This window comes from Thamnophis elegans, chromosome 15, assembly GCF_009769535.1.
Source record: "Thamnophis elegans isolate rThaEle1 chromosome 15, rThaEle1.pri, whole genome shotgun sequence".
In the NCBI taxonomy this organism is placed as follows: Eukaryota; Metazoa; Chordata; class Lepidosauria; order Squamata; family Colubridae; genus Thamnophis; species Thamnophis elegans.
Window position 1 is genome coordinate 16,726,918 of NC_045555.1, and position 25,304 is coordinate 16,752,221.

The 25,304-nt window shown below is 43.3% G+C and overlaps 1 protein-coding gene across 1 annotated transcript in view; it reads left to right on the forward strand.

Annotated features, from left to right (window-relative positions):
- BMS1 (BMS1 ribosome biogenesis factor) overlaps positions 1–2,779 on the forward strand; it is a 41,832-nt gene extending 39,053 nt beyond the window's left edge. The window contains exon 23 of the mRNA XM_032232143.1: positions 2,131–2,779. Coding sequence (XP_032088034.1) covers positions 2,131–2,334 — 204 coding nt within the window. The 3' untranslated portion in view covers positions 2,335–2,779. The remainder of the gene's footprint in view (positions 1–2,130) is intronic.
- Positions 2,780–25,304: the final 22,525 nt, after the last annotated feature.

The window sequence follows — 25,304 nt, forward strand, 5'->3', positions numbered from 1 at the left end:
TCTTTGCATACAATAATATAAAACATGATGCATGTATACAATACTCATGCAGCTCTTTTAGCATAGTGGCAAGTACAAAGGATAAGAAGTTAGAAGCAGAACTCAGAATCAGAAAGCACTAGAATCTATAAGCACAGATTATATTTATACAGAACAGTTAAGCTAAGCAACGCCCAGGCTCCGAACTGTCTCACATGGCTCACAACAGATCCTGTTTCTTAGTTGCAAAACAGTTCCCATTGGCTGACTTGTTGTTATGGCTATTCCAGCTCATAATTTCTTATACACTGACACAATTCACTTAGTAACGGTTTGTAATTACAGCAACACTGGAAAAAAAAGTGGGGGGACATTTTCCAACCCTTAAAGATCCTTGCAGCATCCCCGTGGTCACGCGATCAAATTCAAGTTCTTGGCAAGTGACTCAAACTTATGACGGTTGCAGTATCCTCGGGGGGAGGGGGTGTCACACGATCCCCTTTTGTGATCTTCTGACAAGCAAAGTCAACGGGGGAAGCCAGATACACTTAAATGTCAGAGTTTGTTGCAGCAATCACATCCAGAAAGCACACACTGATTCAGCAGGATTCATTAACTTCTCTTTATATACATATAACACATCAAATAAATATACAATACCAAAAGCAAGTTTTCCAACGTGGTAGTAAATACAAGCAAACACAGGCAGAGGAGAGAACAGTTTCAATTTCTATTCACTAGATCTCCGAAACAATGGGTTAAAATAATACATACAGGGAATAGGTGAATCTCCACTAGGTGGACTAACATTCCACATATTACGGACAGGCATAAGAATTGAACATTTATGGAACAATACTGAGCGGCACAGCTAAGCCACACCCAAGCTCCAAATTGTTTCAGCTCCCATTGGCTAATCTTGTTACTAAGTTCATGAATATATCTTCACTGACACTTAACAACCGTATTACTGTCTGAACACCTGCAGTGATTCACTTAATCCCTGTGACCAAAAATGTCATAAAATAGGGCACAACTCCAGGACTATCGCATTTAAAACTTTAGGGGAAGTTTTCTTCTTAAGAAGCTTCCTCACTTTTTCAAGGCTTGAAATAGCAACTGCACCAGCTCCCAAGTTGTGTTCTACTCAGGTTGCAAACTCTGCCCTAGCTGTAAATGCTTTTTAAAAATCCGTGCAATATGCCCCAGGTACACTGTCAGCTCTGATGAACTCTTTATCAGTGTCTACAGGTAGTAAATACAGCAGCAAGGTTTATTGCTTTGAGTAGCTTTCCAGTGTTGGATGAAATGACTTTTTATCGGACCTAATGGTAGTTAAATATAGATTTAGCAGCCGTCAACATTGTTCATGTTACCTTTTAATAGTTTCCTGATCCAAGGATGAAGAAAAATAAGAGTATATTAACGCCTGAGCTAATCATAGCAACTACGTTGGTGATTGTGGATACAATAAAAGGAATTAAGCCAGTTTTTTGGAGACCTTTGAAAGAGGTGTAGAAAACTTCTTTGCTAATGCTGGATGCTAAGGATACAGAGTTGACAATTCCTACAATTTAAACCCAGCATGTGGTCATGTTCAGAGGTGGTATTCTACCTCTTCCGATCTGGTAGCAGAAATAGCGGGTAGCCCCACCAACTCTCCCAGCTGTATGGCATCCCATTTAGGCCATTTTTTCCGCCAAAAGCACATGCACGGAAGGCTGTGCACCAGGGGTAGGTTCAGGCAGTCACTATTGCTGGTTCACTCATGGACGCGCTGCACACATGTGCGCTTGATGTGTGCCCATGTGCAGTACAGTAAAAATTGCACATGTGCAGAAGCAAAAAAAAAAAAGATGGTGGCTCCTACGGTGCTGCCCGGAGTACTAGTTTGGGGGCGTGGCAGGCCTGGGTCGCTGCTGGTTCCAGCGATCCAGGCCGCTGAACCACTACCAGCACTACAGGTTCTGCTGAACCGGTAGGAACCCACCACTTTGGTGCACAGGCGCGAAGGTACGCGCTCACATTTGTGAACCGGTAGGGAAGGGAAGTCAATGCCCCTGTGTTCATGTTGTGTCTAGAATTCCTTTTGTGTTGTGTTTCCCAATTTGGGCTCGGGTCAGTCAACTTTGTGTACCTTCTTGTGTTAAGGTCGCTGCGCTTCTCTCGGCTCTGGGCACGGTGCACAACCACAAGGCGCAGAAGAACAAGGTGCAGCACCGCCAGCAGGTCAAAGTGCACCAGAAAGAGAAAGAGAAAGAGGAAGAGGCGAAGCTGAAGAGGCAGAAGGAAGCCAGGAAGAAGCTTTTCCGGATTCTCGGACAGAAGGAAAGAAGAAGCAGAAGTCGAGCCTGAAGAGCTCTGTTGAGAAAGAGTAAGAAGTAGCGATGCACAGAAACCGAATGAGAAGCCGTCTTCCAAACGCGGGCCTCCAAAACACCAAAGCCGTTCTGGTTTGGAGGACTACATTCTGGAAAACTGGTGGGACCACAGCCATTGCTTCTAGATGGGTCTGGAGGAGAGAACAGAGCCTTCAGAGAAGGTTCTGTTAACAGCCCAAGAGAGCTTCCCACCTATCTACCAATGCCTTTCTAATAACATCTGTCAGTAAGGATTGATGCACTAAATTATTGGATGACTAATGAACAAAGATCTAAAATATTCCAGCTTGGTTCTGGATTTGGAAAGGCAATTGATTGTATCCGAAAAGAGCTATCCAGTCTAAAACTGTCTTTGATGATGTTTATTCGGTATAATGTTGAAATAATCATAAATATATTTTATATTTTAGTTGTGGAAATGACAGATTTATGGTTTTTGTGGGCAATCTGAAAGGGTTTTTAACTGCTTATGGTGGAACGTGAAATGCTTCGCCGACGCTATGATCTTACTTACAATTCAACTCGTTGAATTGAGCCAGTTGACCCATTAAAAGGTAATTTCAACAGTAGAATCTGGAGCTGTAGAAAAAGATCATGTTACGAGATGATATTGATTCATTCCAAGAAAGGAAGCAGCAGCTTTCATATACAGGTTAGTCCCTGACTTAACAACCATTCGTTTAGTGACTGTTCAATGTTACAACGACACTAACACACACACCACTTATTACTGTTTTTCACACTAAACAGCCGTTGCCACATCCCCATGGTCATGTGATCAAAATTTGGACACTTGGCAACTTTCGTACATCGGACTTGCTATACTTTATAAGCCATTGAAGGAGATTTTTTTTTAATCCTGAATTTGGAGAAGCCTTCACATGAGTGGCTTCAATCGTAGGTTTCTGAACATTTTAAAATAAATGTTGCTATTGCTTCTCCTTCAATTCAGGCAATCCAGATCTGCCTAATTTTGGAAGTAAAGGTAAAGATTCTCCTCACACATATGTGCTAGTCGTTCCTGACTCTAGGGGGGCGATACTCATCTCTGTTTCAAAGCCGAAGAGCCAGTGCTGTCTGAAGACGTCTCCGTGGTCATGTGGCTGACATGTCTCAACATCGAAGGCGCACGGAACACTGTTTGCAGACGGTACAACCAAAATTGGGTTACATTGAAAGGAACTAGATCATGCGGCTTGATAACAGCAATTGTACATTAAAAGATGGATGTTTCCTGGGTATTTTATCAGGTAAGATGCCATGAGATGGGTACCATGAGTAGAAGATACAGTGTAGTAGTTCCCAAAGGTTCTTTTTTCAAGAGGCAACTGGATTTTCCTAGTCTTCCTTGGAAGGACATTTCGCTTCTCATCCCAGAAGCTTCTTCAGTTCTGACTGACCGCAGGATTTAGATGCCCTTGCAGTTATCTGGTCGTTTGCACTCTCTCTGGGAGTTGTTGAGGCTACTTGGAGGTTTTTCTAGGAATCTAAATCCTTCCCTCCTCCACCATTCAGTCAGAACTGAAGAAGCTTCTTGGATAAGAAACGAAACGCCTTCAAGGAAGAACAGAGAAAGTCCAGTTGCCTTTTGGAAAAAGCACAACATGGGACAACCCTGACCTGGATGACTGAGAATCTCATAGACATGCAGTATAGTAGGGCGGGAGCTGTAGTTTATGTAGTCCCTTGTCCATAGGGGCACAATCTCAGCTCGTATGGAATTTTTTTCCTACCAGGCCTCCAAAACAGCTATGGGAAGTTCATTGCATCGTGCTAAAGTTAGCACCCTTTGGAATTTGGAGACAGTTACATGGTGGTAAGTCTTTTATTTTGAATCACAAGCCATGGAAATATACGAGTGAAAGATCAAAGCAGGGCTGTCATTGCTCAGTTCCAGGTTCAAGTGATAACACTCCTGAGTTTTGTTAGATGGATCTAGATTGGTCATCTAGTCCAACCCAGGAGACCCTATACCATTTCTGACAGATGGCAGGCCAGTCTCTTCTTGAAAGCTTCCAGTGATGAAGCTCCCACAGCTTCTGAAGGCAACTTCTGTTCCATTGGTTGATTGTTCTCACTGTCAGAAAATTCCTCCTTATTTTCCAGGTTGAATCTCAGTCAGTTTCCATCCATTATTTCTTGTCTGGCCTTTGGGTGCTTAGGAAAATGGCTTGACCCCCTCCTCTCTGTGGCATCCCCTCAATATTGGAATGTTGCTATCATGTCTCCCATGGTCCTTCTCTTCACTAGACTAACCATGCCCAGTTCCTACAACCGTTCATTGTATGTTTTAGCCTCCAGCCCCCAAATCATCTTGGTTGTTCTTCTCTGTACTCTTTCTAGAGACATAGAAAAGGTAAATTGGACTCTCAGGTCCAATGATCACTCACACTCAAAAGTCTCGGCCATTTATCTAGAACAGGGGTCCCCAACCCTGGTCCACCAACTGACACCGGTCTGTGACATGCCAGAAACCAGGCAACGCAAGCAAGTGAAGCCCCATCCATGGGATACAGGCAACCCATGAAGCCACACCCTCTCTGGTCCACGAAAAACCTCTCCACAGAACCGGTCCCTGGTACCCAAAAGTTGGAGGCCACTGATCTAGAACTTGTTAAATTAACTAGAACAAGTTAATCCATCAATGGAGATTTGAAGTCAGATAATTGGCTTGTCTTAACAGAATATGAGAGTTCGAAGGAAGCAGCTCAGAACATCTCCATTGTACCAGACCAGTTCAAAAAACCCAGTTTTAACAAAATAACAGGTGGAAGAGACCTCGGAGGTCATCTAATCCAACCCCCTGCTCAGGCAGGAGACCCTATACCATTCCAGACAAATGACTGTCCAATCTCTTCTAAAAAGCTTCCAGTGATTGAGTGCCTATGATTTCTGAAGGCAAGCCATTCCACTGGTTAATTGTCATCACTGTTAGGAAGTTTCTCCTTAATTTTCCAGGTTGCTTCTCTCCTTGATTAGTTTCCATCCATTGTTCCTTCTCCTGCCCCCTGGTGCTTTGGAAAATAAATTGACCCCCTCTTCTTTGTGGCAGCCTCCCAAATACTGGAAGACTGCTATCATGTCCCCCCCTAGTCCTTCTTTTCATTAAACTAGGCATACCCAAATCCTGCAAAGGTTCTTCATATGTTTTAGTCTCCAGGCCTTTGATCATCTTAGTTGCTCTTCTCTGCACTTTTCCCAAAGCCTTAACATCTTTTTTGTAATGTGGTGACCAAAACTGGGTGCAGTATTCTAGGGGTGACCTTACTAAGGATTTACAAAGCGGTGCTAGTAACTTCACGTGATTTTGATTCTGTTTATATGGCAAGGAATCACTTGCCAAGCTGTTTTATTCTGGAGACAAGCTGTTCCACTGGTTAATTGTTCTCACTGTTAGGAATTGTCTTCTTAGTTCTAAGTTGCTCCTCTCCTTGATTAGTTCCCATCCAACCTCCTAAGATCATTGTAAGGATTGGTGATAATAAGAGGTTTTCCCCTCACTGCAATATTTCATAAAAGCAGTGGTGGGATTCAAATAATTTAACAACTGGTTCTCTGCCCTAATGTCCAGCTGGGTAGGTGGGGCTTGGTGGTCATGTGACTGGGTGGGCATGGCAACTCAACATCACTCGGACGATGGCGCTTCACCTTAGTTTGTCCACAATGTAATAAGGGTTAACCGGAGAGGCAGTTTCTGTAAGCAGGGCAATAAAGATAGGCTAGAAACAGCACCAGAATGTTTCCTTCCTGCCTTCGTTACAGGATTAGTAAAGTAGGAAAAAAACAAAAGGAGATTTCTTCCAACAAACTGGTTCTCGAACTGCTTAGAAAGTTAACAATTGGTTCCTGAACTGCTTAGAAAGTTAACAACCGGTTCTCCCAAATAGGTGCGAACTGGCTGAATTCGACCACTGCTAAAAGCCAACTGCAGTGCCAGGGAGGTGTGCTGGCCAATTTAGCAAGCCAATTTCCTGTAAAGTTTGTTTCCGCCCTATCAAGTCCAAAGGAGGCCAACCCTTGCTCCTTCTGAGCAAGATTAAGACACAACTATTGCAAATAAAGATGGACCACCAACCCACGTAAGATGCTGTTTTGTTTCAGGGAATGGCAGATATGTTTTCTCCCCTAGGAGGGTTGTCAACGTTCAGAGAGATGGGGGGGTGGGGGGTGGGTTTAATCCCGACAGCCTTAACAGATGGGTGTGGAGAGACGGGCCTCGCATCATTTTCTTCTAGCACAAATGACATGTCATGAAACCTGTCAGGATCATCCTAATTTTGACATTCTGTCAGTCGGCACAGGAGGCAGCTTGAGAGAGAAGTATCTCAGGCATGTCATTAAATCTTCCCGTGTGTTTTTGATTTGGAGCTTGCAATGGGAAGGAAACAAAGAAATGAAACTGGGTTTTTGCTGATAAGGTTGCTTGTTATTGTAGAAATGGCTATCCTAGATTAGACGTAAGAGTACAAAGTTCAGGCACGATGCTATTATCCTGTTTACTGCACTAAAAAGGGGTCAACATTTCCCCCCCATCTTTACACTATATTTTTCCATGTCCATAATATATGTGGGTGCATGCATAATTTTGTATTTATTTATTTATTCTGTAATGGTTTTGTAGTGTATATTAGAGGTGGTAACCCTTTGAGACTGCATGCAAGGAATGTACATTAATTCATGCGGATTAATGTACATTCAAAGTGACAAATAACAATAGCCCTTATATTTATATACCACTTTACACTGCTTTACAGCCTTCTCTAAGCAGTTTATAGAGTCACTGGTCGGGGTTCCAAGTAACACCTCCAACATAAGAAGACTCTGAGGCTTGAGTTTCCTCAAAGTTCCATTTTATTAGAGATGTCATATTGGGCCCCTCTGGGAAAACCCGAATCTGAAAGTTTCCAGGTTTCCCCACCCAAAGAAAGTCCAAGTCCTTGCCCAGCACCCATATGTCCATCACATTGTCCAATCAGGCACCGTCTAAAACTAGAGATGCCTCCCAGTCACACCATCACAGCGCAGGGCAAGGTGTCCTTAACTCTCTGAGAAAGGAATGTTATTTAGGCCTATGTCTCTCCTATACTCTATATAATTCCCCCCTCCCATTTTCCCACAGAATAGAAATTGTGGCAGGCCTGAAGGCCCAATTCCAAAAGATGGCTTCCAGAGGCTTCCAGGTGGCTTCAGGTCTGATGTCAGGCTCTTGCCCCTAACAATCTGGGTCCTCATTTTATCACCTCGGAAGGACAGAAGGCTGAATCAATAGCAACAGCATTTTATTATTATTATTATTATTATATTATTATTATTATTATTATTATATACTTTATTTGTATGCCGCCCTTTTTCCCTGGGGGGACTCAGGGCAGCTCACAATTGAAGGGAGGGGAACGACAGACAAGTTACAAACATAGAAACCATACATCGTTAAAAGCACAACAGTCATACCATTCGAGTGGGGTTACAAGTCTTTAGCCCCAGGCCTGTCGGAACAGCCAGCTTTTAAGGGCGATGCGGAAGGTCTGGAGGGTGGTGAGGGTACGAATCTCCCACGGGGAATTCGTTCCAGAGGGTCGGAGCAGCCACCAAGAAGGCTCTCCTCCGGGTAGTTGCCAGTCGACATTGGCCGGCTGATGGAATTCGGAGGAGGCCTAATCTATGGGATCTTATTGGTCTAGTAGGAGGTAATTGGCAGTAGGCGGTCTCTCAAGTACCCAGATTTAGACTTATATACGCTTCATGATGGTTCAAAGCCCTCCTCTTAAGCAGTTGGCAGAGTCAGCACATTGCTCCCAACAATCAGGGTCCTCAGATTGCACTTTATGCACTTTTTAACAGCATAGACATTTAATATGCCCTTTTAACATGCAGAAAGGCCATCGCTTTACTCAACTGCTCTATCAAAGAAAGACCCTCGACGTCCATTTGCAGTGTAAGGAATGCTTTTTACTAAAACCTAGTGTTGCAGCATAAGCAAAGCTGGATCTGAGTATTCCCGTGTAAACCCAGTAACTTTTCTCCTCTCCCAGCCCCTCCCATCCCTCCTTTGAGTCACCTTGTTAGTGTCCAATAAAGGTCAAAGTTGTTTTGGTAACAGTTCTAATTTTGGTGACTCTTCAATGTGGGTTTGCACTCCCTTCCCATGCCTGTGTCCTTTGATTGTTTAACCGTGTCTCTGGTTGGCACTTCGGTTCCCTGTCATTCCCTTCCCCCTCCCTATATCTTCCCCTCCCCCCCCATACTTTATGGCAGGCTGCCATCAAAAGCGAAGCAGGGCTGCAGTAATGCGATGACGGATCTGACATGCATGTCCTTCCCATTTTGAAGGTGCAGGTAATCGTTGTTGGAGATTTCTCCCTGAATCCAGGCAAAATCTTAGAATTGCCAGTGACCTGACTGATATAACCCATTTACCGGTAATTCTTTTGGAAACTACTGTCAGATAACTACTCCTATCTGTCCGAGTGCGCACAGTGTAACTATGTGAGACAATCCAGGAGCAAATACTGTAAACAGAGGTTTGTATTTAAATAGTGGTTTATCTACAAGAATATATACATACATGTACATTAGTCAGACCTCAAGCAAACAGCAATTACAGCACAGGTGCACACACACAGAGAAAGATACGCCCCAACAGGGCCTCTTTATTACTGGCTTTAAATGATATCAGCCCCAAAACCTTGCTGATTCATTACCAGTATACATCATCATAGCAGCTGGCCAGCTCTTAAATCATTACCCTGACACTATCTTATGGGTTCGACTTTTTATTTCCTTCCTTTGGTAATTCGCCGGTTTCCTGTCTAAATACGAACATTTTTAAGTTTTGGAGAATAGCCAAGATTGGCTAGATGTTGCCACCAGGATGGATATTTGCACGCATACCCATAATCAAAGTAATATCTACTCCTGGGCCACTACCAAGATTTAATTTAGGGACTTGAGAGGGAGGGCTGGTGCCTGAGAAAGATCTCTCTTGACTCTCACTAATGACATTTGAACAATTAAACGTCTGCACATCTGACTTAGAGTCAATGCAAAGATAAAACAGAGACCGTGTTTTCCATCAAGATATACCGGCTAACAAAAGAGACCGAATGGAAGCACAAGCTTTCGGAATGCAAATGAATACCTTAACTGCCAAAATAATAATTTAATTTGGGTTTTAGAATCTTGCATTTGTTGCTTTTGAAATTATTGACTGTCTGTGTTACTGCAAGAATAGAAAATATTGAATACAGAATAATAGAGTTGGGACTTTGGAGGTCTTCTAGTCCAACCCTCTGCCTCAAGCAAGAGGCCCCATTTCAGATAAATAAGGTTGTCCATTCCTTTGCCTTCCACCACAAACTGATTTTATAAATCCCGTCATATTTCATTAATTATTTGCTTTGATCATACCTTTTAAAATTTAATTTCTGTTAATTTATCATTTGTTGCCACACTCCAAATTTCATTTGTTCATCTGTTCCTTAAGAACAGCAAAAGAACATACATTGCCTCCTTGGTAGCGTCCGCCGAGTCCCGCCCAGCCGCCTGTTTAGGATAACCCGCTCCCTCCTAAATAGGAGGGAGACGGGGGACCTCCTTACAGGGTAAGGCTGAGGAGTATGTCCAGTCTCTTGGCGGGACAAAGTTGCCCGGTTTCGAGCGGACCTGGACTCCACCCCAGTAGATCCAGCCGAGACACAAGGAGAAAACTTGGCAAACCATCTCTGGGTTTGAGTTTGCAGGAAGTTGCCTCTGGGGATGTGGACAAGGCTATGCGAGCTGTGAGTGCCTCCACCTGCATACTGGACCCGTGTCCCTCCTGGCTGGTTTGCCCAACAGGCAGTGAGGTGACACGAGGCTGGATTCCAGGTGGTTGTTACCGCTTCTCTTCGGGAGGGGTACTTTCCCACCGCGCTCAAGACAGCGGTGACCCCTCCTGAGAAGCCGTCTGCTGGATCCAGCTGTTCTTAATAACTATCGTCCAGTCTCCAACCTCCCCTTTGTAGGGAAGGTTGTTGAGAAGGTGGTTGCTCTCCAGCTTCTATCTTGACCCCTTCCAGTCTGGCTCAGACCTGGTTACAGCACAGAACGCTTTGGTCGCATTGACTGATGATCTCTGGAGAGCTAGGGATGGAGGCCATGCTTCCTGGACCTCTCAGCGGCTTTCGATACCATCGACCATGGTATCCTTCTGCGACGACTGCGGGAGATAGGGGTGGGCGGGCACTGTCTTGCAGTGGTTCTCCTCCTATCTCTCGGACAGGTCGCAGGTCGGTGTTGGTGGGGGGGCAGAGATCGTCCCTGAGGCCCCTAACTTATGGGGTGCCGCAGGGGTCGGTCCTATCCCCCCTACTATTTAACATTTACATGAAACCGCTGGGCGAGATCATCCGACGGCACGGGATAAATACCACCAATATGCGGACGATACACAGTTGTATCTGTCCGCCCCGTGCCAACTCAATGAAGCGGTGGGCGTGATGAACCGGGGTCTGGAAGCCGTTAAAGACTGGATGAGAGCAAACAAGCTGATACTCAACCCAGACAAGAACCGAGTGGCTGTTGTGTTTCCCTCCCAAAAATTTGACCAACATACCATCACTCAGGCTGGGGGGACAAAATTTATACCCCTCAGAAAGGGGCCCGCAACTTGGGAGTCCTCCTGGATTCACAGCTAACTTTTGACACACCATCTCTCAGCTGTGACCAGGGGGGCTTTTGCCCAGGTTCGCCTGGTGCGCCAGTTGCGGCCCTACCTGAATAGGGAGGCCCTCACAACAGTCACTCAAGCCCTTGTGATCTCCAGGCTGGAATACTGTAATGTGCTCTACATGGGGCTGCCCTTGAAGAGCATCCGAAGACTTCAGCTAGTCCAGAATGCGGCCGCAGCGAGTGATCGTGGGCGCACCACAGTTCGCCCACATAACACCGATCCTCCGTGAGCTGCACTTGCTACCTGTTGATCTCCAGGTGCACTTCAAGGTCCTACTCACCACCTATAAAGCGCTCCATGGTAGTGATCTGGCTATTTGAGAGACCGCCTTCTGCCAATTACCTCCCTGCGTCCCATCAGATCGCATAGAGTTGGCCTCCTCCGTATTCCATCCGCCAGTCAGTGCCGAACTGGCGACTACTCGGAGGAGAGCCTTCTACTGTTGCGGCTCCGACACTATGGAACAATCTCCCCGTGGAGATTCGTACCCTCACCACCGTCCAGGCCTTCCGCACAGCCCTCAAGAACTGCTAGCCCGTCAGGCCTGGGGATAATCTTATTTTTGCCCCTCCCGAATGCTGAGTGAATGTTGAGGTTTTACTGTCTAATTTACTTTGTGCACATTTCTTTTTTGTATTGTCCTACACTCCCCTTCCTTTTTTGATTGTAAGCCGCCCTGAGTCCCCTCAGGAAAAGGGCGGCCTATAAATAAATAAATCTAACAAATCTACAAATCTTCATTATACCACTCGTTCTTGAATATCCCAATTTCGTCCCCAATATTTAGCCATCGCTAATCTAGCTGCGTTATCAAATTTATAATCATTCCTTGTTTGTTTCATTTATATCCCGTTTTCCACCAGCAACAGTAATGCAATCCTCGATGACATCTCTAAATTTACATTCAAGAGTGCTCCAATGTTTGTCTAACAGTGCCAACCACTATTTCTAAAAAAAGTACCTATTTTGAAATTGTCTGTCTCTAACCTTTCTATTTTTCTTCTGGTGAACTGAAATATCAGAATTATTATTCAATAGTCAATTTTATATACACATCAACAAAGTGTCCAATAATTACTCAACTGCATAAACCTATACCTTCCCTATCAAAGTCCTTGTGAGGGATCAGTAGTTGGAACAGTTTTCACCTGAAGAGGGGGCATTGACCATATTAGTTTTAAGGATTAGAACTTGACTGATATTTTCAGATACAGACAGTGTTAAACTGGAGAGATTAATTTCTGGATTTCTATCCTCTCATTGCTACCATGGTGTGTTCCATCTGGCTGAATTAAGACAAGACAGATAAGAGATCAGATCAGATAACCTTTATTGTCACTTTTTCCTGTGAAAATGGAGGTTAAATATATTTTAGGTTTTTAAACTTTTTAAATACATTTTAAAATACATTTAAATACATTTTAAATACATTTTTAAACACATTTTAAATACATTTTTAAATACATTTTTAAATACTTTTAATACATTTTTAAATACATTTTTAAATACATTTTAAATACATTTTTAAATACATTTAAAATACATTTTAGATTTTTAAACTGTCCTAAGAATGTGGTGGTTCAGTGGATAAGATACTGAGCTTGCTGATCAGAAAGGTCGGCAGTTCAGCGGTCCGAATCCCTAGCACCACATAACGGAGTGAGCTCCTGTTACTTGTCCCAGCTTCTGCCGACCTAGCAGTTGGAAAGGACATAAAAATGCAAGTAGAAAAACAGGAACCACCTTTGGTGGGAAGGTAACCGCTTTCCGTGCGCCCTTTAGCATTTTAGTCATGCCAGCCACATGACCACAGAGATGTCTTCGGACAGCACTGGCTCTTCGGCTTTGAAACAGACTAGACTCGGGAACGACTAGCACCATATGGCAAGGGGAACCTTTACCTTTATCTTTTAAGAATCAGTGGGCTGACTTTGTTTGATTGCCCTTTGGTGTGGTTTATGGTTCTTCCATGTTTCCATGCGTATACATACTGTGAATTTCGTGGACTTTATAGTTTTGTATACAGGTGTGGGGAAAAAGCCAAGTAGAACCGTAAGGATAAAAACTACACCTGTTTGCATATGGATGTGCTTTATTACCTCTCTTGGCATCTTAACATTTTAAAGTACAGTAAGTAATTCCTAGCACTTAACATCTATAGAATTCTAGTCAGTTGTAGCAAGGATTTATGAAGCAAGATTAAATATTTCTGTATAATTTATGAAGGATCACTTAATCCCAGTTCAGCATGTTCTTTCACCTGGTTATTAATCTCTTTTCCCCTTACGTCCATCTCTTGTTTACTTTTGCAGAGGCATTGATGTACTTTGAAGTGCAGCTTCCTACATCTCTTGTAAAACACACAACAGAAGTACTGTGACCTTTTCCAAAGACATTTGCAGAGCAGGTTCCTCGGCCTTAAGAGCAGAGCAAATCTGCACATTTTATCAGGCGGGGAAAAACAAATGGCTCCTTATAATAGAAAGCTATCGCTTGGAGCTGTTAATTTAGCTTTCAACAGTTGCGTCAAAGAATTCCCAGCTGCAATAGGGAGGAAGCTGAAAATGAAATTTAAAACAAAACAAAACCAGGAAGAAGCAACCTTTTCATATGACAATCCTTTATGTTAGAACTTAGAATAATTTTATTGTCACTAATTGGCGTACGTTAAAATGAAATTTTGTTGCATACCGCTCTCAAAGGGTCACCACCTCTAATATACAGTACATAAACATGACAAAATAGATAGATAGATTGATAGATGATAGATAGATAGATAGATAGATAGATAGATAGATAGATAGATGATAGATAGATAGATAGATAGATAGATAGATAGATAGATAGATAGATAGATAGATAGATAGATACCCACATATATTATATGACACAGAGAAACATCACAGTCTAGTTCAGATGTATACATGTACATGGTGACAGAAGAATCTTGTGAGTTTACCAGACAGATGGCATAAAGGAACAAAGCTGTTACAGAATCTGGGAGTCCTGCTGGAAATACTTCGAAACCTCCTCCCAGAGAGAAGCAACAGAAACAGACCATGAAGTCGGTGTGTGGGGTCTCTAACAATGCTTTGAGCTATAAGCAGCATCCTGAATAATGGAAAGTGAGCTTCCTGTAATCTCCACTGTCCTCACCACTCTCTGTAGAGACTTTCTTATCTGAGGCACTGAGGCTATCAAACCAAACAGGAATGGTTTGTTAAACGCTCTCAATTGTGCCTCTGAAAAGCAATCAGGACAATAGCTTTAGAGATATAAAATAGAGAATATTTTGTCAGCTAGTCAAAATACTAACACAGAGCAGACATACAACCAAGCTACATAGTTCTTAAAACTGTTACAGGAGAGAGATGTCCGGGACATCGCTGATACAGATAGTCCTCGACTTAACAACAGTTTGTTTAGTAACCATTCAGAGTTACAGCGTCACTGACTAAAGTGACTTATGACTGTTTTTCACACTTAACAAGAGTTGTAGCATCTCCAAGGTCATGTGATGAAAGTTCAGACGCTTGACTACTGACTTACACTTATGACAGTTGCATTGTCCTGGGGTCACATGATTCCCTTTCACGACCTTCTGACCAGCAAAGCCAATGGGCATGCATTTTTCCCAGTGAGCATAGGCACCCTTGACCATCAAGCTCAGGACCATCTCCTCCTCCTCCTCTCCATAAACCCTTCTTTCTTCTAGCACTGATGATGTTACCTAGTTTAGTAACAAAATGTCTGCAAAAAACCCCACCAACCTTCAAGGTTTAACCTTGAGCCATGAATATTCTCTTCTGTCAGTACAGTTATAAGTGCGGGAACTGATCATAGGTCACTTTTTTCAGTATGTTTATAACTTCAAATCGTGGCTAAACAAGGTAAGTTGATGACTAAGAGAACAACAGAGTTGGAAGGGACCTTGGAGGTCCCCTAGTGCAACCCCCTGATCAGGCAGGAAACCCTATACCATTTCAGAGAAATGGCTATCCAATCTCTTCTTAAAAACCTCCAGTGATGGAGCACCCACAACTTCTGAAGGCAGCTCGTTTTACCAATTAATTTTTCTTACTCTCAGGAATTTTCTCCTTAGTTCTAGGTTGCTTGATTGGTTTCCATTCATTGCTTCTTGTCCTGCCTTCAGGTACTTTGGGGAATAGCTTGACCTAGTGGTGAAGTCTAAAAAGTTTTCCTACCGGTACTGTGGGCATAGTTTGACGGGATCATGTGATTAGGTGGGCGTGGCTATGTAGTCATGTAACTGGGGGATCAAAAGACAGAAACTTACAGTGTCCTGCAGGAGCAGGGTTGGACTAGATGACCTCCAGGTCCCTTCCAGCCCTGGATTATCCTCTGAAGCTGTGTCTAGTGCCAGGTTTGTAGTCCTTCCTTCCTCTCCTTTTTCCCTCCCTCCCTCCCTCCCTCCCTTTCTCTTTCTTCCCCTCCCTCTCTCTTACTTACTTTCTCAGCACCCCCACCCCCGTTTTTGGCCTAGCAGGCCTCAGGGAATCCTGTGGGGAGCAAAAACGGACCCCCGTGTTTCTGGAGAACCTGTAGTAAAAACAAATGCTTAAAAAGTAAAAAAAAGACAAAGTTATGAAGATCAGCTGTATGACGTGCAATCATGGGAACTTTTTAAAAAACTTTTTTTTTAGTATTTTTGACTACCGGTTCTGCGAACCAGTAGCATTTTTTATTAGCGGTTCATGATGAACCAGCTTGAACTGGTAGTATTTCACTCCTGGGTTGATCCTCAGCCCCTGAGATATAGGAATACTACTATCATGTCTCCCCTAGTCCTTCTCTTCATTAGACTAGACATACCCGGTTCCTGCAACCGTTCTTCATATGTTTTAGCCTCCAGTCCCCTAATCATCTTTGTTCCTCTTCTCTGCACTCTTAATATTATTAGACTACCTGTATGTTGTGCGATGTGGCTTCGCTATATGAATAGGGATTCTTCTCTTGACTCCACATTTTTCAAACAGGAAGACTATTGTCCTTTGGGGGCCCCAGATAACAGAGAGGAAAACTTCAGGCATGCAGCAAGTGCTTTCAAGAGAGAAGTGCTGATTAGAAAAGATGGAAGAACTAAGATTCAGATTCACTGCTTGAGGAAACTGGGCAAATCAAATCGTCTCGACTGACTGCGTCTCCATCCCATGTCCGAACCCAATTAAAACCAACCCATTAAGACACCCACCCACCCACCCACCCTCTCTCCCTTGCTGGGCCTGAGAGAACAGCTCACATTTGTCAAAATGAGCTTCCCAGAGGACGTAAAGAGAGACGAACAACCGGAATGGTGACTTTGTTGGCAAAAATTGCGCAGCCGGGAAGAAAGCTGCTGGAGGGACTTTTATTTTAATTTTTTGTCCCAAAGGTGCTTCTCCCCCCCCCTCCACCCCTAAGAAGCAACTGGACAATCTGGTTTTTCTTTGAAGACATTTCACTTCTCATCCTAGAAGCTTCTTCTGCTCTGACTGGATGGTGAGGAAATGGAAGGATTTATATTCCTTGCAGACAGCTGGTCATTTGCATCCTTTGGGAGAGCAACTTACAACAACAAAGCCAGCACTCCACACACACACACACCAAGATTTATAGAAAGTTGACAGCTCCAACCACGCCTTACTCGCACAAGCACAAAGCAAAAAGCACCAGCCTGAAGATGGTGAATGGGACCTCACCGAAACGTTGCCAAGATATCTCAATCTTACACGGGAAAAGACCCGAATACATCAAAACCTGCTTACCTGTACCCATGAAAATCTATGAAAACAACACGCACACACACACACACACACACACACACACACAAACACACACACACAGAGTTCTATCCACTTCGGGCGAACCAGTAGTGGTGGTGGCAGGAGGCTCCACCCACACACCCGGATGTCATCTTGTCCTGTTTTTGATGCTCGGTGCATGCAGAGAAGGTCCTGCACATGCGCAGAAGTGCTGCATGCACTCATTTGAAAACCGATAGTGAAGGTAAGTTGATTTCACCCCGGTTATATCCAGGAAATATGTTTAAGATTTCAGCTTTCATAAATCATCACTCTAAGTGATGGATAGTTATAATTTTACTTCCATCCCAGATTCTGGATTGGAAAGATATATAGTTTGATGCTAGATCTCCAATGAAGTAGATTATTTGAATGAACTCAGCATTTCCTGAACTGAATAAAATTTAACTTGTTCATCACATGGGATTTGAAAGTTCTTGTTATGTTCATCTGAGGTTAGGCAGGAGTCAGGACACCATTGTACAAACTTGTCCCTCTCTGCTAAATTTTATATATACTGTATATAGATTAGTATAGATCTATTTCAAGCTATTTAGCTCTCATCAGCTAGCCATACCCTTACTGGGAATCGAACCTGGGCTGTATTACATATTAGTTATATTAGCCATTAAGCCACAGGCTCTCCTCCTTTTATCAGCTTAAAAAAAAAGGCTTTCTGCCTGGATGGCTCCCAGAGTGAGCCGATAGACAGAAAAGAGAAGCAGTATGCTCACTCCTATATTTGGGCATGCCAGAGGTTGTGACACAATACATACATACATACATACATACATACATACGTACGTACGTACGTACGTACGTACATACGTACGTACGTACATACATACGTACACACGTACGTACGTATGTATATTAATCTTAGAAACAAATCATGACATTTGACAAACTGACAACTGAACATCATTACAATTGGGCATTTTAAAAGGATAATTTGAAAATGTTTAGATGTAGATGTTCAAAAGCCCTGAAGGTACCACATTCCTGATCCGAGGCATACACTACATTCATCTTACCTTTTCTAGAATATTTTGCTTCTCTGCAATCTAATTGTTTCTCTTATTGAGTCTTCATATGGCCATCACTGACTGATTATGTGCAGTCCTGTAGTTGTTGACTCTTAGTGGACACATAAGAATTTAGGGGGAACTGTCTCCAACCTGTTTCTCTAGGTCAGGGCTGTCAACTCAAGGCCACCTGGAGGTTTGTTTGTGTCTTCGGGGTGACCTGCGTGGTGCAAATGGGTGTGGAGCCTTCTTGGAACTGCTGAAAGGGCTCTGTTGTGGAGCTGTGCTTTCCACCCTGTGTCCCTTCACAGGCGCAGGGAAAACAGTAACAGATTAACAGAGTTGGAAGGGACCTTGCAGGTCATCTAGTCCAACCCCCTGCCCAAGTAGGAGACCCTACATCTGCCTCTACCTAGGATTGAACTCACAACCTCCTGATTGTGAGGCAAGAGCTCCACCTTCCACAGGGCAGAAACATCCTGCAGAAAGCACAGCTCTACAACACAGCTCCTTTCAACAATTCCAAGAAGGCTCCACACCCATTTGCACCACTCAGGTGACCCTGAGGACACAAATAAACCTCCAGGTGGCCTCAATGACTCTCTCAAAGGATGCAAATGATCAGCTGTCTGCAAGGAATATAAATCCTTCCATTCCTCACTGTCCTCACTGTCCATTCAGAACTGAAGAAGCTTCATGGATGAGAAGTGAAACGTCCTCAAAGAAAAACCAGAAAGTCCAGTTGCCTCTTGGGGGGGGGGGGGAAGCACCTTTGGGACAACCATGACCTGGAGGACTGAGAATCTCCATAGGCATTTTGATTTATTGTAATGAAGACCACTTTGGTGATGAAAGACTCTAGGAAAGATTTCTGAAAATTTCGAAAAAGAAGAACAATGCTTGGGTCCAGCTGCGGCAACCATGCCGTTTAGTTCCATTGAATATGAATCAGCCCCTCTGCGACTGAATAAACAATCAAATTGGAGATCGGTCGCGCACAGTAGTTCTCTATCCATTTTAAAGCTGTTTCATTTCTTTTGGCTTATAACCTCCTGCAGGTTGCTGATCGGACTGCAGCAAGAGGCAGATTGTGTGCTACCAACCTCAAAATTTCTGAGCTAACCAGAGCGTTAAAGGGAACGGCCTTCCGAAATTAAAAGAGGACATGCCGTTTCTACAGATTGAAGGCCTTTGCTTCCTCCTCTGCAGAATACAGAACAAGAGACCTTGGAGGTCTTCTAGTCCACCCCACTTCTCAAGCAGGAGACCCTATACCAGTCATGGTTGTTACGTGTCAAAAGCGGGCATGCCCCTGCACCCATAATGCAATGCATGTGTGACACCACCATCCCATGCACCTCCCGCCCTTGCGTATGCACACGTGACCCCCCCCCGTGCCCCATTTTGGGCCTAGTAGGCGTCCCTGCAGCCTCCTGGGACCAAAAATGGGCCATGGGGGAAGTGACCCCCTCCCCCCACATGCATATGTGACCCCCCCTGCTATCCCTGCATCTCCCACATGTGCCCTGCCTCTGTGCATATGTGGCAAAGACCTGAAAACCAGCTGGCCAGCAGGAGGTGTACACTCATGGGCAGTGGAGCTGAGCTGCGGCAACGGCTCGAGTGCCCGCAGAGAGAGGGCTCTGCGTGCCTCCTGTGGCATGCATGCCATAGATTGGCCATCACAGCCAGTGGTGGGATTCAAATTTTTTTCTGTGGGCATGGCTTGGTGGGTGTGGCTTGAAGGGTGTGGCAGGGGAAGGATGCTGTAAAATCCCCATTTCCTCCCCACTCCAGGGGAAGGTTACTGCAAAATCCCCATTTCCTCCAGATCAGCTGGGACTCAGGAGGCAGAGAATAGATGTGGGCAGGGCCAGCCAGAGGTGGTATTTACCGGTTCTCCAAACTACTCAAAATTTCTGCTACCGGTTCTCCAGAACTGGTCAGAACCTGCTGAATCCCACTTCTGATCACGGGCATATACTATTCGGGACAAATGTCAGTCCAGTCTCTTGAAAGCCTCCAGTGATGGAGCACCCACAATTTCTGAAGGCAACTTCCATTCCACTGGTTAATTTTTCTCACTGTCAGGAAATTTCTCCTGAATTCTTAAGGTTGGATCTCTCCTTCGTAAGCTCCCATCCATAACTTCTTGTCCTGTCCTCAGGTGCTTTAAGAGCATCAGTTGACCCCTTGTTCTCTTTGACCAACCATCAAATATTGAAAGATTGTGATGTCACTCCGAGACCAGCATTAGTAGATCGTGTTAACAGAAGAAAATGGAATAACACTTTTGCTGTGTGGACTATTAAGGAAGGGAAGAATTCTACCCCAATATTTGTTTTTCTTCACTTTGATTTTTAGGGAAGGCTGTTGCTATCCACTCTGCTTTCAAAGGAGAAAACAGAATAAATCTCCTCATTTCGTGGACTGGCAGTTAGCACTTATTTCAAAGCTAGTAAACCGAGTGGCTGAATTTGCACAGAACTCAAGGTGAATTTTTTAGGGGGTAAACTAGAAGTTAACGTGTTTTAAAGCCGTTGTGCAAATCCATCTACTCTGCAGCTTTCACATCTTGTGGAAGAACTGCGTGCCTGGAGCCAGCAATTTGCAACATTATAAGAGAGTTATAAAAATGCCACTTTTCTCAGAATTTCCTATTAAGGAGAGAAAGAAATGGGGTTTTTTTTTTCTCTACCTCGTGCACCAAATAATCTGGGGTGGTTGTTGTTTACCATGAGTTCTCAGATAGGAAAGTCTTGTGGATTCCATCTGCCCTTGGTGGGGATTGCAAGGAACCAACTCCTGGAAGGAGACGGAAGAACATTCCAGGCGATGCCGTCAAATATAAAATATGACCCAGCAACCGTTCTCTTTGATTTCACGCTGTTTTCACCGTCAGGCAGTTTTGTCAGGCAACATTAACTCCAAAGATAATTGAATGCTATCAACTTCATGCCGTTCCACTGGGGAGGCCAATGCTTCAAATTTAAATTACACTCGGAAATAAGCCATCCTTTCCCCCCACTCCCCTAACATTCGGGAGGAAATCGATGGGGAATCAGTAAAAAAAAGTGGATTTTGTGCCTTGTTCAGACTTGCCGTATCTGGGCTGCCATTATAGAGGACAGCAACCAGACACAGGAATTCATCCACTTCCAGCATTCTAATAAAGATAATTTTTGCTTAACAACCAAAAGTCGAAGTTACAATGAAACACTCCCCTCCAACCCCCAAATAAAGTTATTTATGATTTATCCTCAAAGTTATGATTGCTTCGCACCATCCCACGATCACATTTTGGACAGACAAGTTATATTTTACAACTGGTTGCAATTTCCCTTATTGAAGGCACTGCAATTGGTATCATTTTGTTATTGTTGGTGGTGGTTTCCATTAAAAATTGTATCTATTGATCAGTGGTGGGTTTCAAATTTTTTTAGAACCTCTTCTGTAGATGTGGTCTGCTTTGTGGGAGTGGCTTTCTGGCCATGTAACTGGGTGGGAGTGACTTGCTGGCCATGTGAACAGGTGGGCATGGCTTGCCAGCCATGTGGCTGGGTGGGCGTGGACAACTTGTAAAATGTGGTGAAACTCACTTAACAACGCTCTTGCTTAGCAACCAAAATGTTGGCTCAGGAACTCTGGCATTGAAGTGTGCAAGTCTTAAAGCTGTCAAGTTACAAGATCCTCACACCCCTAATCCTTCAGAAAAAAACCCCAGCGGTGTTCAAACTTGACAGCTTTAAGACTTGTGGACTTCAACTCCCAGAATTCCTCCTCTCGCTCTTCATCTTGATGATCTGCGGATGGACGGGGGGAGGGAGCTGGAACTGGTTCTAAATGGCACTGTAGATTTGTGGAACCTCTTCTATAGAAGAGGTTAGAACTGGCAGGAACCCACCCTTGCTATTGATAGCCCTTATGTTATACAGTTCCTGCAACTGTTCCTTGTATGTTTGAGCCTCCAGCTCCCTAAACATTTGTCTTGCTCTTCTCTGCACTCTTTCCAAGGTCTCAGTATATTTTTTGTGTCAGGGTGACCAGAACCGGTTGCAGTATTCCAAGTATGATCTTAACAAGGCATTGTAAAGCAGTACTATCACTTGTCATCTTGATGCTATCTCTCTCTTGATGCAACCCATTGGCTTCTTTTGGCAGCTGCAGCACACTGCTGGCTCATCCTTAAACAGTGATCCACCCAAACGCTCAGATCCCTTTCAAAGTAACATAAAGTAACTCTTTCAGTTACTTTAGTTACTTAAGAGCCGAGGTGGTGCAGTGGTTATGGTGCAGTACTGCAGGCCACTTTAGCTGACTCTGCAGTTCAGTGGTTCAAATCTCATCGGCTCAAGGTCGACTCAGCCTTCCATCCTTCCGAGGTGGGTGAAATGAGGACCCGGGCTGTGGGGGCAAGTTGCTGACTCAATTTGCTAAAAAACCGCTTAGAGAGGGCTGAAAGCCCTATGAAGCGGTATATAAGTCTAATAAATAAATAAATAAACTTTATTTCACTGACTTCCGAGTAACTGCGAGCCCGACTTCACCTACTCACAGATGTTTTAATCTTGGCAGGTCCTTGTAAAAAAATAATAATAGCTTTTCTTCCACTGAGTTAGCTGTCTGATTTGGAAGGGGTACAAAAAAAAAATAGATAAAATATTGCACACCGACTGAACGGAAGCTTGTGAAAAAAAGCCAGCATTTCTGTGTCTTGAAGGTTGTTGTTGCTTTTTAAAGCTCAGGAATGGCAAGCCTGGAAACCCAAAGCCAAATCCCCAGCTGTTAACAGACAACATTAAAAATAAATGTACTTTCGATTCAGTAGAATCTGTGTCTTTACCCAAGACATTAAATTGGTTATTCTGGTTGATGAGTTTCCAGCAATTTCCATAGCAGTGGAGTCCTTAGTGCTCTCTGAGCTTGCTTGTTTTCTTGCAGACATTTCGTTACCAAACTAGGTAACATCATCAGTGCAGGTAAGGCAAATAGTAAGTATTTTGCTATACCAAACCCTACTCCCTGACTACCATTGATGATGTTATCTAACTGGGTAATGAAACGTCTGCAAGAAAACCCCCAAATTCAGAGAGCACCAAGGACCCACATTCCTCCTCCTCCTCTTCCTCCTCCTTTCTGCAAAGCTCATTCCCTTCCAGCACTAATGATGTTACCAAGAAAACAATCAAACTCAGAGAGCGCCAAGTACTCAATAGTTTCACCCTTAGCTACGCATATTCTCTTCTAGAGATTTCCATAGCTCAATGTTATTCCTATGTCCAACTCTCTTTAGCACAGTAGATGATAACAACATGACAACCACAATGTTTTGCTTTAACACAACAGTATGTACAAGCCATTTCTATAACCATAAGCCTTTCTAGTTAACAACAATAAAATGAAAGTTTCATTTTTCTCCCCCATTGGAAGCACAAAATCCAGAAGCAGTTTCAGAATAGAAACAAGGGTTAGAGATATTCTCCTCTTTGGATAAAAGAATCAATTTGACCATGTCTGCTTTTCTCTTCGCTGCGGGGAGTAATGCTTCTGTTAACTCATAATCTTGATCATAATTTATATTTAAAAATCCTCTATATTATTTCAATTTTTTAACCCTAAAGGGAGAAAGCACTTTTTTAAAATTTTGATATTTTACTAACTTTAAAAAGTACTCAAGTATTATATATAAAGGTGCCTTTTCAGGAGGCAACTAGATTTTATTGGGTATTTTTTTCTTTTGAAGATGCTTCGCTTCTCATCCAAGAAGCTTCTTCAACTCTGATAGCATAGTGGGGAATGGAAGGATTATCTTCCACTATCCTGTCATTGCTCTGTCATTCTATTCTACTCTATCTCTTGTCTATCTACTGCAGGATGAAGGCCCCTTCTGCGTGTTTCCAACTCATATGGTCCCAAGCTTTCTTTTGCCACTTGGGCCCGCCATAGTTGCTGATGTCATCCATCCATTTTGTTTTAGGTTTCTTTCATGGACACTTTTGATCCATTCTATGACTGCCTTGGTCCACCTGCCATCAGTCCTTCTTGCTCTGTGACCAGCTCATTTCCATTTCCATTCTTTTACTCTCTTTTTTAAAAATATATTTTTATTATTTACATATAAGTATATCAAGCACAGTGCGAATGTCCTGACGTTTCATCCATCATAGAAACCAAAGTGAAAGACAAATAACATATACACTACTTACACATTGCTAGTTTATACAATTATTTTTGACCAACATACTCGTTCAAATACATATATCTCATTTCAGGTCTACTTAGCCTAATTTTTCTGTGTTCCGACTCCCATCTCATGTTTCCAGCCATTGATAAAATCTGTTCCATGTGTCATAATATTCTGTCTCTACTTTGTTTTTTAATTCTAATGTTAGCCTATCCATTTCTGCACATGTTAATATCTTCCTTATATCTCCTTTTCTGAAGAGGTATTTCCACTTTTCCATTGCTGTGCATACACCATTCTCCTTGCTGTTAGGATGTGAAGTATTAGGTATATTGACCCTTTGCTATAGCCTTCTGTAATTCTATATGTTGTCCAACCATTTTTTCTAGGCATATCTGAATTTGTAACCAAAATCTCCTTGCTTTTTCACAGGTCTACCACAGGTGGGATTATGTGCTTGGTGATTGTTTAGATTTCCAACATTTGGGGGGGGGGGGGTTGTTGCTAAACATTTTAGCCAATCTTGCCAGGGGAAGATGCCACCTGTAGAACATTATATAGAGATTCTCTTTGTACAATGTGGCTAATGTCAATTTCCAATTTATTTCCCAGAGATTCTTTTACTCTCTTGATGGCATCATTTCCTTTGTTCTCTAATCCATGTGCAGGTCTTTCTGTCCTGTCTTGTGGTGCTGAGCGTGGCTCTTTCCGTGGCTCTTTGTACCACTTGTAGCTACAAAAGTACACATGTCCTTATATTCTGTTTCTCCTGGTGGAAAATGCTTTCTAGACATTTGTGCATTTCCCTCTACTTTCAAAAAGAGGGGTCAGCTTGACCAATTGGCGGAGAACCAATTTTTACATTTGTGCCTCTAAAGGAAACCTTGGACAGATGTGGTCTTGAGAGACCTTGAGTCTGACATGTATGGGCTTCAGATGCTGAGTGCTGGTTCAATAATGAACTAGCCGGTTGCTCCTGGCTAGTCATAGATCTCAGGAAGATGGTGACAGCTTTCTTGTGGCTTGCTCTCAACAGCTGGAAGTCAAAAAAATATTAGCTCATGAATAAAACTGCATGGAGCTGTCATGGATTATCACCATTTCCTATTCTTCTTTAAGGGACATGGTGGCTCAGTGGCTAAGACACTGAGCTTGTCTATCAGAAAGTTCAACGATTCAAATCTCTAGCATCACATAATGGAGTGAGCTCCCATTACTTGTCCC